This window comes from Bidens hawaiensis, unplaced genomic scaffold, assembly GCF_021521415.1.
Source record: "Bidens hawaiensis isolate Kalapana, Puna unplaced genomic scaffold, B.hawaiensis_p1.1 tig00036673_1, whole genome shotgun sequence".
NCBI classification, from domain to species: domain Eukaryota; kingdom Viridiplantae; phylum Streptophyta; class Magnoliopsida; order Asterales; family Asteraceae; genus Bidens; species Bidens hawaiensis.
The window spans coordinates 115,699-131,600 of NW_027496390.1; the positions used below are offsets into that span (position 1 = coordinate 115,699).

The window sequence follows — 15,902 nt, forward strand, 5'->3', positions numbered from 1 at the left end:
GTTTCTGAAGAAGAAGAAATTCATGATTTCTATACTCCACATGGATCAACTGCCAGCACAGATGAAGGGTATTCGGTTCGCGGTTTGAATATTAAACGGATTCATCGAAATGTTTCGAGCCCGAATTCGAAAAGAACTTCACCAAGATCAAGACTTTCGGTTTGTTCTTCGCCAGATTCGACGTCGGAAAACCCTCATCCGACCATTTCTCAAACGACCTCAATGAGTCCTGCTGCTAAAGTTATTCCCAAAATCATAAAGCCAACATCGTCTCGATATGTAAGCGATGATGATCTTCATGCTGATGACGGCTCGAAACCGAAGATGAAGCCTCCTAGGCCGTAAACGTAAACGAACTGAACTTTCAGTGAACTGTTGGGCGGGATATTCGTTTATGTTTGTTTATTTCATAAACAAACAAACATGAACAAGCCTTTTTGTTCATTTAGTTACACGAACAAACACAAACACATGTCTAGCTTGTTTACTGATCAAATAAATTCGTTTATGTTTGTTAGTTTACGTTTGGTCGTTTATACATCCATTTAAGTTTTGTAGGCATATTACAGGTTATTCTGAGTTTATGAAATTAAAATATCATCCATTGAAATTTACTCGGGTTTCATGATTATTTAGCACGGTTACTTTTAATTGGTGCTTGCTAGGTTATGTTTGGTTATGTCCAACGAAAGAGGAAGAGATCAAAGTTAAAGGTGATTTACGCGTGTGATTCCTTACGGTAGATTCTACATGTTTGAATCCAACTTCTACTATACTAGTTCTTTTTATGTAACAAGCGTATATCGATCATTACATGATGATAGTAGTTTTATATTTGCTTCTGATTTGTTGATATAATTTGGAGGGTAAAGTTTAAATACAAAGGACAACAAAAATGAGAAGGGTGAGAAGGAATTCAGTCTATTGATCTTAGATTTGAATGACTGAGATTAATTTAATAAATAAAAAATGATGAAAAGGGCATGAAGGTAATAACCCATCTTTGTTGACTTTCTCTCTCCACATGCAAGGCACATGTCAATTCCCCCATCATTTTAAAATGTCCATAACTTTTTCATACGACATTATTTTTAAAAAAAAAATTCACCATAATAATAAGTGTTTTTTTATCTTTAATATGACTATCATATTGTTATATAAAAATAAAAAAAAATAATGGGTTTTTTAATTGTGTTTTTTTTGTTTTTAATTGTGTTTTTTTGTTTTTCATTGTGTCATTGTGTAATATGTTGTTTCCATTGTGTTTTACATTTCAAGTCATTGTGTTATATATATTCACCATCGTGTGTTACGTTTTAGGCCATTGTGTTATACGTATTCGCCATTGTGTCTTACGTTTTAAGTCATTGTTTTATACGTATTCACCATTGTGTTTTACGTTTCAAGTTATTGTGTAACATGTATTAATAGCGAAAAAAGACACAATAGCGTGCGAAAATACACAATGGCGAAAAAAGACACAATGGTGTGCGAAAAGACACAATGACGAAAAAATACACAATGATAAGCGAAAAGACACAATGGTGTGCGAAAAGACACAATGATGAAAAAAGACACAATGACGAAAAAAGACACAATGATAAGCGAAAAGACACAATGGTGTGCGAAAAGACAAAATGGTGTGTGAAAAGACACAATGACGAAAAAAGACACAATGATGAAAAAAGACACAATGATAAACGAAAAGACACAATGGTGTGCGAAATAACACAATGACGAAAAAAGACACAATGATAAGCGAAAAGACACAATGGTGTGTGAAAAGACACAATGACGAAAAAAGACACAATGGTGTGCGAAATGACACAATGACGAGAAAAGATACAATGACGAAAAAAAGACACAATGATAAGCGAAAAGACACAATGGTATGCGAAAAGACACAATGGTGTGCGAAAAAAATACACAATTATAATCGAAAAGACACAATGACGAAAAAAGACACAATAATGAGCGGAAAGACATAATGGTGTCTGAAAAGACACAATGACGAAAAAAGACACAATGATAAGCGAAAAGACACAATGGTGTGCGAAAAGACACAATGACGAAAAAAGACACAATTATAAGCGAAAAAACACAATGGTGCGCGAAATGACACAATAACTAAAAAAGACACAATGATAAGCGAAAAAGACACAATGGTGTGCGAAAAGACACAATGACGTAATTTTTGTTTTAAATTTTATATAACAAAATCATACTCATATTAAAGATAAAAAAACGCTTTTTATTATGATAATTTTTTTTAAAAAAATATATCATGCGAAAAAGTTATAGACGTTGTAAAATGATGGGGGTATTAACACGTGTCTTGCATGTGAAGAGAGAACATGTGTACAATTACCTCTATATTCTTTTTCTTTTGGTCCCCATTTGACACATGTCAATTATTTATGGTTTCTCACCCTTCTCATTTTTGTTACCCCTTGTAGAATAACTTGACCCTATCTTGGAACTTTTAATATTAACATGTTTTTTTATGAAACGAGATTACTCCATAGAATAGTAACCAACTTTGCAAGTTGTTCCAATCGGGTCAATGATACAAACTTTTGTTCCAATCAGGTCACTGAACTTTCATTTTTTTTCCAATCCTATATATTTTACCTGAATAGCAGGTAATCTAAGTTTTTTTTTTCTAATTTTCAATGTTTTTACCATGCATAATAACTTTTAAAGGTTGCGAAAATTATAAAAAATGCGAAATATAATTTTAAAATTCCGAAAATTTGCAAAAAAAGTTTGGAAAATTGAGGTTCGGGTTAGAACGGGTCAAGGTCGGAACAGGTCAAAACAGGTTTCGGGTAAGTTTTATTTTTTTTTGAACCAACAAATCAGCGCGTTTTCAACACGTTACAACTCGTTTTAAGTTCGTTTCATCACTTAACAGCTCGTTTAAGTGATTTTTCAGTTCGTTTCAGCACTTAACAGCTCGTTTAAGTGATTTTTCAGCTCGTTAAGTGCTGAAACGAACTTAAAAATCGCTTAAACGAGCTGTTAAGTGCTTAAACGAACCTAAAAATCGCTTAAACGAGCTGTTAAGTGCTGAAACGAACTAAAAAAATCGCTTAAACGAGCTGTTAAGTGCTGAAACGAACTTAAAACGCTTAAACGAGCTGTTAAGTGCTGAAACGAACCTAAAATTCGCTTAAACGAGCTGTTAAGTGCTGAAACGAACTGAAAAATCGCTTAAACGAGCTGTTAAGTGCTGAAACGAACTGAAAATCACTTAAACGAGCTGTTAAGTGCTGAAACGAACTTAAAAATCGCTTAAACGAGTTGTTAAGTGCTGAAACGAACCTAATATCGCTTAAACGAGATGTTAAGTGCTGAAACAAACTGAAAAATCGCTTAAACGAGCTGTTAAGTGCTGAAACGAACTGAAAAAATCGCTTAAACGAGCTGTTAAGTGCTGAAACGAACTGAAAAAATAGCTTAAACGAGCTTTTTCTGTTAAAACGAGTTGTAACTTGTTGAAAACGCGCTGATTCGTTGGTTCAAAAACGAACCTCAATTTTCCGAACTTCTTTTTTAAATTTTCAGAATTTTAAAATTATATTTCGCATTTTTACTAATTTTCGCAACCTTTTAAAGTTATTATGCAAAGTAAAAACATTGAAAATTAAAAAAAAAACTAGATTACCTGCTATTCAGGTAAAATATCTAGGATTGGAACAAAAATGAAAGTTCAGTGACCTGATTGGAACAAAAGTTTGTATCAGTGACCTGATTGGAACAACTTGCAAAGTTGGTTACTATTTTATAGAGTAATCCCTTATGAAACATAAAAACTTTGATTAAAATAAAGGTCAAAACTGAAGCTTTTGAGATGGGAATTCTATTGTTATAGTGTGGTTGGATGGCCTCCGTGAAGAAGATCTCGTAGGCTAGCTTTCCATACTAAGTCACCCGAAGAACAATCTAAATTGTATTTGAACTAACTAAACTAAGGACTCGTATTGGCACATTGACGAATTCCAAACGCTTTCGAAAGCTTACTAGTTAAGGGAATTCATCACTATAAGTTGACCTGTTTTGATGTGTATTACATGTTAAGGGAATTGAATATCAAGATTCGGACTAGAACATTTGCTATGGAGAAACTCTACTTCACATGGCTTGGGACGAAAACGGGTAAATTCATACTAACTACAAAAAATTTTCGAACGAAAACATGTGAATTTGCACTACTGAGCAAAAAACAATCCCTATATAAGCTTCACCCATGTAAAAAAGCATTTTCCTTAAGTATGTGTTTTCAACATGGTGTTTTAAATTTCAGTAGTGTTTATTTGTATCCACGTGATTGAATGTTGTTTTATTTGTATTTGTGTTGTTTTGTTAAATAACATGTCTTGATTAACAAGTTTTGTTATTTCATCAGATGATATTAATAAAATATTATTGCAATAAATACCACTATTATTAACAACGTACTAAAATAATATAAGAACTTGGGCACAAGACCAAATATGAGATTAGCTATAAATTTTATACGGGTATGGGTCCAAATACTGTATTAGATAATACCCGACTTGGTTATCCGAAATATACATATTCGTTTTTTAAGGTCTTGTCTATTAAAACATTCATTTTGCTGTTTGGACACCTTGGTCTACCTATACGAGTCGTATAGCTCATACTACTCGTATAGGGGTCATATTTTTGTCAGAATCCGTTGACTAGTTAATACGAGAAGACCTGTACGAATAGAGGCCTATACGAGTTGTATGAACTATACGAGACAATTTGATTTTTTTTAGAAGATAATTTTTTTTAGTCAGTTTTGACTTTTGATTTTATTAACATTTAACACCAACCAAACTACATCTGGATAATATGTAAGCGAGCAACAAGTTGTGCCGCTATCCCCTTTTGGATCGCAAAGCCTATTCTACTAAATATAAATTCTTGGTTCCTCGGGCTCTGCGAGTCACTGTGGACCACCTTCTGCACCCGTTCCAAGAAGCGAACCGCCTCGGGAGCTAGAGATCCAAATGTGTCGAAGGCAAATGGAATGAACACGTGTTGATTCTCCAAACACGCTGCCTCATGCTTAGCAACCTTCCTAGATTCCGCCCTCAAAACCGCCTGTCTCGGAACGAACCCACTGTCTCTCAGCCCCACCAACGGGGACACCCCAGTGAGGCCCATCCAAACACAAGAACGTCCGCAGGACGCAGTGTAGATCTTCCTTCTCTCGGATCAGTCAGAAAGTTAACATGTGCCTCTTTTTTGGCTGAGATCCCGGCACGCCTAAGCACATTCCATAAGACATCTCTAATCCAGTCGTGACGATACTTGAACCCCGGCAATTCCTTACAGTGGAGGGCATGCTCACCAAATTTATCCAGACAGGCTTTTTTACAAATTGGGCATGATTCGTTTGGATGGAAAATAGGAATCATGAGCCGGTATTTAAGGATGGCTCTGTATTCAAATGCCGACATCCGTTGCCCAAGACCTTCAATGGGTACAACAGTCAAAAAATCTAGGGCATGAGCCCCCTTGAGACAAGCAAAAACTGCCTTTTGTCTCGGTGTCATATCGAATCGCTCCTCCAAATCATGTACGTGTTTACCATAAAGAGCACTCGCCAAGGTTTGTTAAGGTTTCTTGGGGGCGGTCTCCTTATCAGTAAAACCGCCTAGATCAAGGTCCGAAAGAGTTGTTCCAATATTACCAAGTGCAAGGGAGCAGTCAGTATCTACCCCCATAACCCCAGCGCTTCGCAAGATGTGGTCCTGCAATTTCCACGACTGGGCCCTGGAAGCCACAAAGGCATATGCAGAGACATCCTCAGCCGAGAAAATTCCTAAGCCTCCGCAACACATAGGGAAGGAAGCCAACCTCCACTGGAGGTCCCAAAAATACGGTCCTCCACACACAACAATATCTTCAGTTGCCCCCCGCAGGCCCGCATCAAAGATGCCCACAGCCTCTTTGACATGTTCAGGTTAACAGGTCCGAAGCCCAAACACTAACTTAGCAACCCCCATGCATGAACGCAACAAAAGGATCTCACTTTGGGGGTCCCTAAGGTCCGGCAGGCGTTTCATAAGTTCAACCGCCCTCAAAGCTCTTTTATTTGCCAAATACCGAATAAACCCTGCATCCCGACTAACCGCTCCCCCAGGAGTTTAATTCCCCTCACAGGCCTGCTAATCTCTCTAGGGAATAAACCCGGCACATTCTTCGAACCATTGCATAATGGCAAAAAAAATCTCCGTTTTCTGAATATTAAGCCTAAGCCCCAAAGACACCCCCTCTGAGCGAATAATGCCCAACGCCCTAGCAACCTCCTCAGCCTTACCAATGATAGTGCCATCGTCTAAATACCAAGCATGGAAAGGCAAGGAACATGTCCCTTGCACACTAAGGATAAGCAGATGGAGGACCAACGCAAATAGAAAAGGGCCAAGGGGGTCCCCTTGCTGCACCCCAGTAAAAGCCCCAATATGAGTATCCCCACGTATAACCTGGCGGGCTGAGCCATACGAGATGCATGGCCATCACGAGATGACAACCTTTTGTCCTAAAAACTTTTAGATTTTGTTTTTGTTTCTCATTTTTTTTAAAATTAAATTGTTTAAATCCAACAAAAATACCCTTTTACTTAAGGCCCAAATTTGTTTTCTCCTTTGGCCCCAAATTTTTTTTAAATAATTCTCGGAGACGGCCCTAGGTGTATAAAGATCCAAAACGGCTCGTATAGGCTATACTATTCGTCTAGAGGAGTAGAAGGTGTATGGGCATTATACAAGTAGTATAATCTATACTACTTGTATAAAATCAACATCGTCTCGTATAAGTTATACGAATCGTTTAAGAATCTGATCAAACACCTTTTTCAAGAAAACTGGTGGATGTCAGAGTGTCTATATGACTCGTATAAGCTATACGAGTCATATGAAAGGTGTCTTAATTTTGAAGATTTGTGTCTTATTAGCATGACCCTTTTTTAAACTATACACCTAAGGTCCTAAACATTTTATTTATATTTTCGTTTTTTTTATGTCATCAGACAATAGATACTAACTCTTTAGCTTTTATATTTTATAAAATTTATTTAATAACCAATGACATACAACTTTACAATAAAAATATTACCCTTTTGAAACCCATCATCAATTCCTTAAAAATAAAAAAGAAGAAAACACGTGTTAGAAAGTGACAAAACATCAAGGCTTTCTTTCTAGATATGTCTTTTCCTGTGACAGTTGAGTTGAGTTGAGTTGAGTTGAGTTAAGTGTGCCTAAATTTAGTAAAGTAGAGCTACAAACAAATAAACTCATAAAGGTTCAGATTGTTGAAACCGACATCTAGGTCCCACCGCCCATCGCCGCAACCACCACCGTCCACCGGATATGATCCCTCTTTCATATATATTATTCTAATCTAAACTCACCCTTTTCTCAACTATTGAAAACTTTCAGTTTTTTGCATATGGACGGCGACGGTGGCGGAGTGTCGTCCGATGAGTCAACCACCGCCGGCAATAATAATAATAATAATAATAATAATCAAGACATGGGTGTTTCATCTGAGGTTTCTTCACCGTTTCCGGTTGCAGTTGATGATCGGAATCTTGAATTAGGGATTGAATTGAGTGTTGGAAGTGATGATGGTGGTAGTTGTCAACATGCAAGATTATTAACTGCTTCTCCTTCAAGGTAATTAATATTTAAAACCCACCCCTTTTGTTAATCTATGTTTATGTGTTTTTAATTTATGTTTTACATTTTGGGTGAATTTTTAATTTTGCATCGAATATTTAATATATGTTTATACATTTTTGGGTGAATGTTAGAAAATACATATAGGGCACATTTGGAGTTTTATATTCATAATCTAGAAATTTTATTTTCAAGTCAATGAATAAATGTGAATATTACTTTCTTGATTTGTTGCATATTATTCTTATTAATGGCAAGTTTGTTTTTGCTATGATTCTTTTATGTAACGGAGGTATATCGATCATTACACAATAGGAATTTTATATTTACTTCTTATTTGTTGATATAATTTGGAACTCTTAGTATCAAGATGAAATGATGAATTGATCAATTGCATACACTTGTTAAGAAATATAAAAGATTAAAAGACAAAGGTCAAAACTGAATCTTTGAGATGGGAATTTTATTGGTGTAGTGTGGTTGGATGGCCTCCGTTAAGAAGAGTTCACAGGCTGGCTTTCCATACTAAGTCACCCGAAGAACAATCTACCTCGCTACCCGATTTGAATGAAGTGGTTTTTGAAAACGGTTATCAACCCGTGAAGGTGAACATGGATGGAACCTTGTACGAAAGGAAAGTTGATCTTAACGCGCATAATTCATATGAAACATTGTCGCAAACATTGGAAGATATGTTCTGTGAAGAACGTAAGTTTTGTGTTTCTTTTTGTTAATTTCGTATATTCCCTTGTCAATTGTTTTACAAGATATGAATATGTTATGAACTTGTCATTACAAAATAGATTTAAACTTTTGAATCAAAGACAACATTTTTATGTGTTAAAATTATAGACTATAGTAATATGACAACTTCCTAATCAACCCGTTGATAAGTAAATGATTCAGTTTCATATATCTTTGAAACACATCTACCCAAGTAAAAGTATTAATATCACATATGCCTATTCAAAATATTTAAAATTTCATATTTATCCATTTTATTAAATACAATTTAGAATATGACCATTATACCTTTGTCTATCTCCTTACACTTTAATCTCGCATATCCTAATGCAAAATTTAAGGGAAAGCTATAGATGTCATAAATTTGAAATTGGGTACTTGATATTGTGATTTTTGTTGATAAATGTGATATTATACCAAGTTTTGAGGGGTAGATATGATATAATCCGGGTTGTAGGTGAACCAAACTTTTGACAAAGTTCATTAATTTAAGCTCGTTTAAAAAATGAAAGAACATGGACAAGAAATTTTGTTCGTTTAATTAAATGAATGACCATGAACAAAGTTCGTGTTCGTTCAATAACAATTGTGTTCACGAACATTGGTAATGTGTTTGTTTATGCTCGTTCATTTACGTTCGTTCATGTTCGTTCATTAAAGGTTTTTAAAATTCTGCCATAACGAACAAACACGGACGAATTCATATCCTTTTGAGTTTGCGAACATGAAACTTCGTCTGGTTATGTGCTCATGAACCATCCATTTGTTGGATAAAAGCTAAAACGAATTGTTTCGTTTACAACCGTAGACATTATACAAATCCTGATTACAATGTTTTTTTACTTTCGGTGTCCAGGATCAAGCACAGAAGCAGCAAGACAGTCAAAACTGTTGGATGCAACAGCTGAGTTTGTGCTTACTTATGAAGACAAAGACGGGAACCGTATGCTTGTTGGAGACATCCCTTGGTGGTACATTTCGTATTTTATGTACCATTAATTTATTAACTACGTCGCGAGTCGCCCCATAGTGTACTTGAAATGTATTAAAACCTCCTAAACCAATTCTTGCCAAAGTAAATAATTATGTTTAACACACTAGTTATTTATAAAACTAAAGAAAAGAATAAAAGAAATATCTTGACAGCGTAAGCTGCGTTTTACCTGGTCACACTGTTTAATTGGGTAGTGAGGTAGGCTTTGAGTTTTGTACACGTTACGTAACAGTTATTAACTTATTAAGATATTGTTTTCTGTATAACATGGTGGTGACTGGAGACATTGTTTGATTTCAGGATGTTTTTACAGTCAGTGAAACGACTTCGTATCATGAGAAATTATGAATATACAAGACTTGGTGACCGTAAACGTACCATTGCATCGCCAACATGTCAAGAAAAGAAAACCAGAACCGGCATTTAGTTTGGTTCATTCGGCTTTTTAGGCTGTTTTTACTTTGTTTGTCATGTGTAATGCTGCAAACTTAAAGTCTTTACCATCGGATTTCTTTGATTTTGTAAATATCAGATATGCTAAATGAATGAATAAGGTGTCTATATAAACTAATGTCTGATAAGTTATAAAAGAAAGTGGTTCATAGTGTCAAAGTCAAAGTCAAAGTCAAAGTCAACCTAACATGTTTGACCCAAATCTTTTGTAATTGTTTTTCTTTTCTTAACTTTTTTAAAATTTTGTTTTACTTGTTCGACATGATTATATGTCTATATTAGAGTGAGTTATACTTATAAGTATGCCACTACAGGCAACGGTTAAAAAAATTATGATGTTAATTTTCTTTCGAATTAAAATCCGAACTCATTTAACAACAAAGAATAAGTGCTATGTTTACATTATTTTCAGTAGAAATCAGCATGCATATTAACTACACATAATTAACAGAAAACCATGTTCCAGGTTGCACTAATCACCTTACAATAGGTTGTTTACTGGGGATGTGCTAAATACGGGCTTATCTTTATCATTAGTTGTTGGACTGTAGTTGGTGTTACTACCGCCTTTTCGTCTTGGCCGAGCCTCCTCAAGCATGCTTATAACATCTCTCATGGAGGGTCGATCTTTTGGAAGCTTTGCGGTACAAAGTAGCGCTATTCTGAGTACTAAAATCATCTCTTCTTCTACATGTTTGCAGTTTCCTACATTTTGGTCTATTACTTGTGTTAACAGTTTGTTTTCTTTGATTTTCTGACGAACCCATTCGACTATGTTGACTGAATCTCCAAATTCGGGCTCAGTTGGTCGTTTCCCGGTGATGAGTTCCATTAAAACCACCCCGTAGCTATATACGTCACTCTTTTCGTCAACTTTTAAAGTGTAACCATATTCTGCAGTCAAGATTGATATGCGTCAGTTATCCAGGAAAACTACTAAGGCTGAGGGGTGTGGGGCTTCAACGGGGGCGCTAGAGCCCCTCCGCTCGCGCCCCCAGGCGCTAACACCACACCACCAGGGCGCTAACGGGGCGCTAACGCGAAAAACAATGCAGGCGTGAGCCGGTTAGCGGGAGAAGAGAGAGGGCTGCACAACTTTTGATGGTTTTTTGACCGTTGGGAGCCGAACAAACCAAAAAAAAAAATATTTTTCCTATATAATTATACCCCATTTCACCCATTTTTATACCAAAACTTCAAACCTTCACCCAAAATCAATTCATCTTCTCAACTTTTTTTTAAAAAAAATGGCTGGAAATTGGTTCCCAAACCTTGATTCAGATTATCTTGACGATGATTTATGGTCGTCACCGCACCAACCGATGTTTTATTCGGAGCCGCAAGAATCATCCGGCTTTCAACCATCCAACACACAACCGTCTCCTAACTTTGTTGTTCCGGAGACACAAGAATCACACGGTGAAGCTACGAGACCAAAAAGACGCGTCCACCGGAAAAAAAAGTTGCAACGGACGGGTCGGGACCGGCTTCGACTCCGAGGACGAAACGGAAAGCCACTCCGTGGTCATCGGATGAGAAGGAAGCCTTGTGTCGGGCTTGGATAGTCATTTATGAGGATCGGCGTTGCGGTAATTGTTTTAACGTTTTTAAAAATGATTTTTAATAAAAAAGTTAAATAAAAAAGTTAAATGGAAATCTAATTTATTTAGTCATTTTGCAGCCGACTACCAAAAGAGCAAGATTTTTTGGACAAAGGTTAGGGAGACGTTCTACATGCTCGTTGGGAGTACAGAGCGGAACGCCGATATGATTTCGGGTCGGTGGTCCGAAATCAGAAAATTTGTCGGCTTGTTTACTAATCTTTTCAACAGGAACAGCGGTCGTATGAGACCAAGTGGCAGTGATGATTTGGCGGTTTACAATTTCACGGTCGAAGAGTGGAAGCAGGAGTGTTTGCGGAGGTATGGGATGGTAAAGACGTGGGACGATTTAAAGTTGTGGGAGAGGTTGAAAAGGTGTTCCAAGTGGGTTGAGCTGGTGGCGCCGGACTTTGATGCGGAAGTAAGGCCAAAACGGACTAAAACTAGTTCGTCTGGAGCGTATAGCACTTCAACCGGGTCGGATTGCCGCGTTGGATTCGACCTAAACATTGCGGAGGAGGAAACGTCTTCACCGCCGAGGAGGTGGCCATTGGGAAGGGACGCCAAGGGGAAAAAACCGGCTGAGGGGGAAGCCGTAAACATCGCCAATCTTGTTGAATCCCTCAATAAATTCAACAAAACCATGGAGGTGGTCTCTTATGACAAAAAGGAAAAAAGTCGAATGAGAGATTTGGACTTTCTTACTAGAGACTTCAGTAACCTAAATCCGGTCGATCAAATGCTAATGGAAAAGCAAAAGGAACGTATCCGAAAGAGGTTGATCGAAGAAGACCAAGCCGAAGAATAAGAAGAATGTTTTTTTTAGTACTTTAATTTTTATTTTATTTTTAGATATTAATGTGTTTTTTTATTAATGTGTTTTTTTTTTTAATAATTTATGAGTTTTTTTAATAATACGTTGTTTGAATATATTTATAAAAAAATAAAAAAAAAATTCGCTGGAGCCCCTCCACACCAAGGCCAGAGACTCCAACGGGGGCTCCAACACCCCCCTTATCCAGTTTCTCTCTCTGCCACACGTCATAATATTATTGGTTGGAGCCCCCATTAAAGCTCCCCACACCCCTCAGCCTAAGACAATAACTCAATAAGACAAATATTGGTAATCTTAATCTTATGACCATTAGCTTGTAAAAAGTTACTCGTGATTTCCGAATACATTTCTTACTGTTTAAATTTTTATGTAATTTTCAAATACTCACCGGGAGCGATGTACCCGTACGATCCAGCGACCATCGACACCGTCTCATTCTTCTTCACCATCATCCTCGCCAGCCCAAAATCCGCAATTTGGGCCTCTAAATTCTCGTCAAGCAAAATATTATTCGGCTTCACATCACGATGAATCACGGGCGGGTAACAATCATGGTGCAAATAAGCCAACCCATGGGCCACCCCGACCGCAATATTATACCGCAAAACCCAATCCACGAGTATCTGTCCACGCCCTTGCAACGCCTCTCCAAGACTCCCGTTCGACATATACTCGTAAACGATCATCGCATCCCTATCGTTATAAACAAACCCCAACAACCGGACAATATTCCGGTGCCGGAGTTTCCCCAACACGTTCACTTCTCCGACGAAATCGCCCGTGCTACTTCCCGATTCGATGTCGGATTTCATCCTCCATAGCTTTTTGACCGCGACGGTAACATTTGACCGGCGAACCTCCGCTTTATACACAACTCCGGTAGCTCCCATTCCGATCACGTTCGATTCCTTTAAACAATTAATAATATCGGAGCTACTAAAATCCACCTTTTGAAACGCCATTAATCTCCACGGCCACTCGCCTTTCCGATTATTATCAAAACAGCTTCCGTTTGTGTATAATTTACTATACAGAGACTTTCCGGCAACGGCGGCAGTTAAAACAGCCAACACCACCGACATTCCGATCAGCCATCCGGCGACCACGTGGGTCACGTGCAAACTATTACGCCGTGAATTATAACCAGTTCCGGCACATGGGTGTAAAACATTACCACATAAGTTTAAGTTTCCGGCGAGATCATTAGGGTTTATTGTTTTCAGCATACCGTTTTCCGGCACCGGACCTTGAAGTCTGTTGTACGATACGTTTAACGATTCCAACGCCGGCGAGTTGCCGAAGCTTTCCGGGATGCTTCCGGTTAAAGAATTGTTGGATAAGTCAAGAACTGCTAACGTTTGCATTTTGGAAATGGGTACCGGAATCTCTCCGGCGAGTTGGTTGTTCTTGAGGTTTAAGTATACGAGTTTCTGACATGAAGCTATACTCGCCGGAATTTCGCCGGTGAAGTGGTTATCGGAAAGATCGAGAATTGATAGTGAAGGGCAATCTTGGAATTGATTTGGGATTTTTCCGATGAGATTATTATTGGAAACCAGGAAGTTTTGAAGATTTGGGATGGTCAAAATAGACGAAGGAAGCGTTGACTTTAGATGATTTTGTGAAAAGTCAATGAACGAAATGGAAGTTGATGATGCAATGTCGTTAGGGATTTCACCGGTGATATTGTTGTTTGCTAATTCCAGCCTTTGGAGGTTTGGGAGAGTACCGAATCCGACCGGAATCGTTCCCGAAAGGAGGTTATTTTGCATCCGGACGCGAACTAACGAGTTACATGTTGACAAACCGGTAGGAACCGGGCCGGAGAATTTGTTATTGAATAGTATTAGCTTGGTTAGATTGCCGCGGTTACAAATGGTTTCGGGGATCGGTCCGGAGAAGGAATTCGATGATACGTCGACCCATTCGAGAGGGGAGTTGCGGCCGAGATCGGATGGGAGAGTACCGGAAAAGGAGTTGTTCCAGAGCTCGAGAACTCCGAGTTGAGTCAGGTTGCTGATTCCGGGTGGAATAGAACCTAACAGTCTGTTGGACATCACATTGAAGAGTTGTAAGCTCTTTAATGCTGATATCTCAGTTGGGATCTCTCCTGATAACATGTTATCTGAGAGATCCAGTTGAGTTAGGGAAGTCAATTTCCCGAGCTCGGGGGGAATCTTTCCTACCAAATTGTTCTTGTACAAGAACATTGCTTCTAACTCCTTTAGATTCCCGAGCTCTGGCGGAATAGAACCGCCAAGATTCCCATACGCGAGATCAAGATACTTTAAGCTTGTCAAATTCCCGAACTTTGCCGGAATACCGCCCACAAACTCATTGAACCCGAGAATAATACTCTCCAAAGACGACATTTCTCCGATTTCTTTCGTGATCGGGCCCGTTAAATTGTTCCCCGAAAGCCCAAGAAACCTTAATTTTTTCAAATTCCTGAACGACACGGGAATCGAACCAACGAAGAAATTCCCTCTTAAATCCAACGTCTCTAGCGCGGTGTTATTCCCAATATCTTCCGGGATGTCGCCCGAAAAGTTATTACTCGACGCGTTGAGTAAACTCAACCCGACCGCCATCCCTAAACCACTCGGGAACGAGTCAACAAAATAATTTTGACTCAAGTCCAACATTTCTAGCCGTGTAAGATTCGAAAATAATTTCGGTAGCGGTGAAGAGAACCCGTTACAGCATAGATTGATCGAAGTAAGACCCCGAAGCCGTTGAATCTCATCCGGTATCTTCCCACTCAAATTACGCCCCGAAAGATCAAGCTTTTCGACAATTCCATTCGAATTACACGTGATTCCGGTCCAATTACAATGCGTGTTGTGTTGTGTAGAGGTCTTCCAATCTTTAAGCTGATCTAGAGGATCAATAAGGTGTGATTTAATGGATAACAGAACCAAAGCTTCATTGTTAGCCTCGGTCACATATGCGGGCACTAAAGAACAACAGAACAATAACAATAACAACCCGAATGAACAACGGGGTTTAGGCATTGTGATCATTGCTGTTACGTTGAATGTTTTTTTTTGTGATGAATTATGTATGTTACATTTGGACCATTTTGGATCTGGTTTTAGAAGATAAATGGGAGTGAAGTGGTGATAAAATTATTTGGAAGCAGTGGAGTAGTTAAGCAAATAACATGGGGAAGATTAACATGGATAATAATAATAATAATAATAATAATAATAATAATAATAATAATAAAGGGTTGAGATCTAGAAGGTAATGGGACAGTCTGGGAAATTTGGAACTTATGAATAATCATCCGACAGGAACATGGGATAGAATGTGTTTTCTTCCATACTTCCATTCGTCAACTTAGTCATTTTCATGATATATATATATATATATATATATATATATATATAAGAGTTCAAATAAAAAACAAGTGTTTTGTGAGAAGGGTGAGAAGAGCTTTAAAATAAAATAAACCACCTAAATATGACACTATACAATGTAAATATGAAACAATACAATTATTTAAAAACTACCAATCTCAACCACTAGATCATAGATCCAATGGCTTAGATCTATTCTTATTCTTCTCATAA

General features: G+C 37.8%; 2 protein-coding genes across 2 annotated transcripts; one reads left to right on the forward strand and one right to left on the reverse strand.

Annotated features, from left to right (window-relative positions):
• Positions 1-8,272: 8,272 nt before the first annotated feature.
• LOC143588652 (auxin-responsive protein IAA13-like) lies at positions 8,273-9,934 on the forward strand. Its single transcript, XM_077069606.1, has 3 exons — positions 8,273-8,408; positions 9,301-9,415; positions 9,739-9,934. The coding sequence occupies exons 1-3, from the start codon at positions 8,312-8,314 to the stop codon at positions 9,863-9,865; spliced, it is 339 nt and encodes a 112-aa protein (XP_076925721.1). The 5' UTR covers positions 8,273-8,311; the 3' UTR covers positions 9,866-9,934.
• Positions 9,935-10,372: 438 nt separating this feature from the next.
• On the reverse strand, positions 10,373-15,518 carry LOC143588646 (uncharacterized). The gene is made up of 2 exons (XM_077069600.1): positions 12,716-15,518; positions 10,373-10,785 (listed from the first exon to the last, which is right to left on the reverse strand). Exons 1-2 carry the CDS (start codon positions 15,348-15,350, stop codon positions 10,373-10,375), a joined length of 3,048 nt encoding a protein of 1,015 aa, XP_076925715.1. The 5' UTR covers positions 15,351-15,518.
• Between the last annotated feature and the right edge of the window lie 384 nt (positions 15,519-15,902).

What these genes read in the sequence shown, in the direction of transcription:
- LOC143588652 (XM_077069606.1), top strand. Translation starts at nt 8,312, where the DNA reads ATGGATGGAACCTTGTACGAAAGGAAAGTTGATCTTAACGCGCATAAT. An exon ending in AGATATGTTCTGTGAAGAAC is followed by an intron (nt 8,409 to 9,300) that starts GTAAGTTTTGTG and finishes TTCGGTGTCCAG; the next exon opens with GATCAAGCACAGAAGCAGCA. An exon ending in GTTGGAGACATCCCTTGGTG is followed by an intron (nt 9,416 to 9,738) that starts GTACATTTCGTA and finishes GTTTGATTTCAG; the next exon opens with GATGTTTTTACAGTCAGTGA.
- LOC143588646 (XM_077069600.1), bottom strand. Translation starts at nt 15,350, where the DNA reads ATGATCACAATGCCTAAACCCCGTTGTTCATTCGGGTTGTTATTGTTA. An exon ending in GTACGGGTACATCGCTCCCG is followed by an intron (nt 10,786 to 12,715) that starts GTGAGTATTTGA and finishes TCTTGACTGCAG; the next exon opens with AATATGGTTACACTTTAAAA.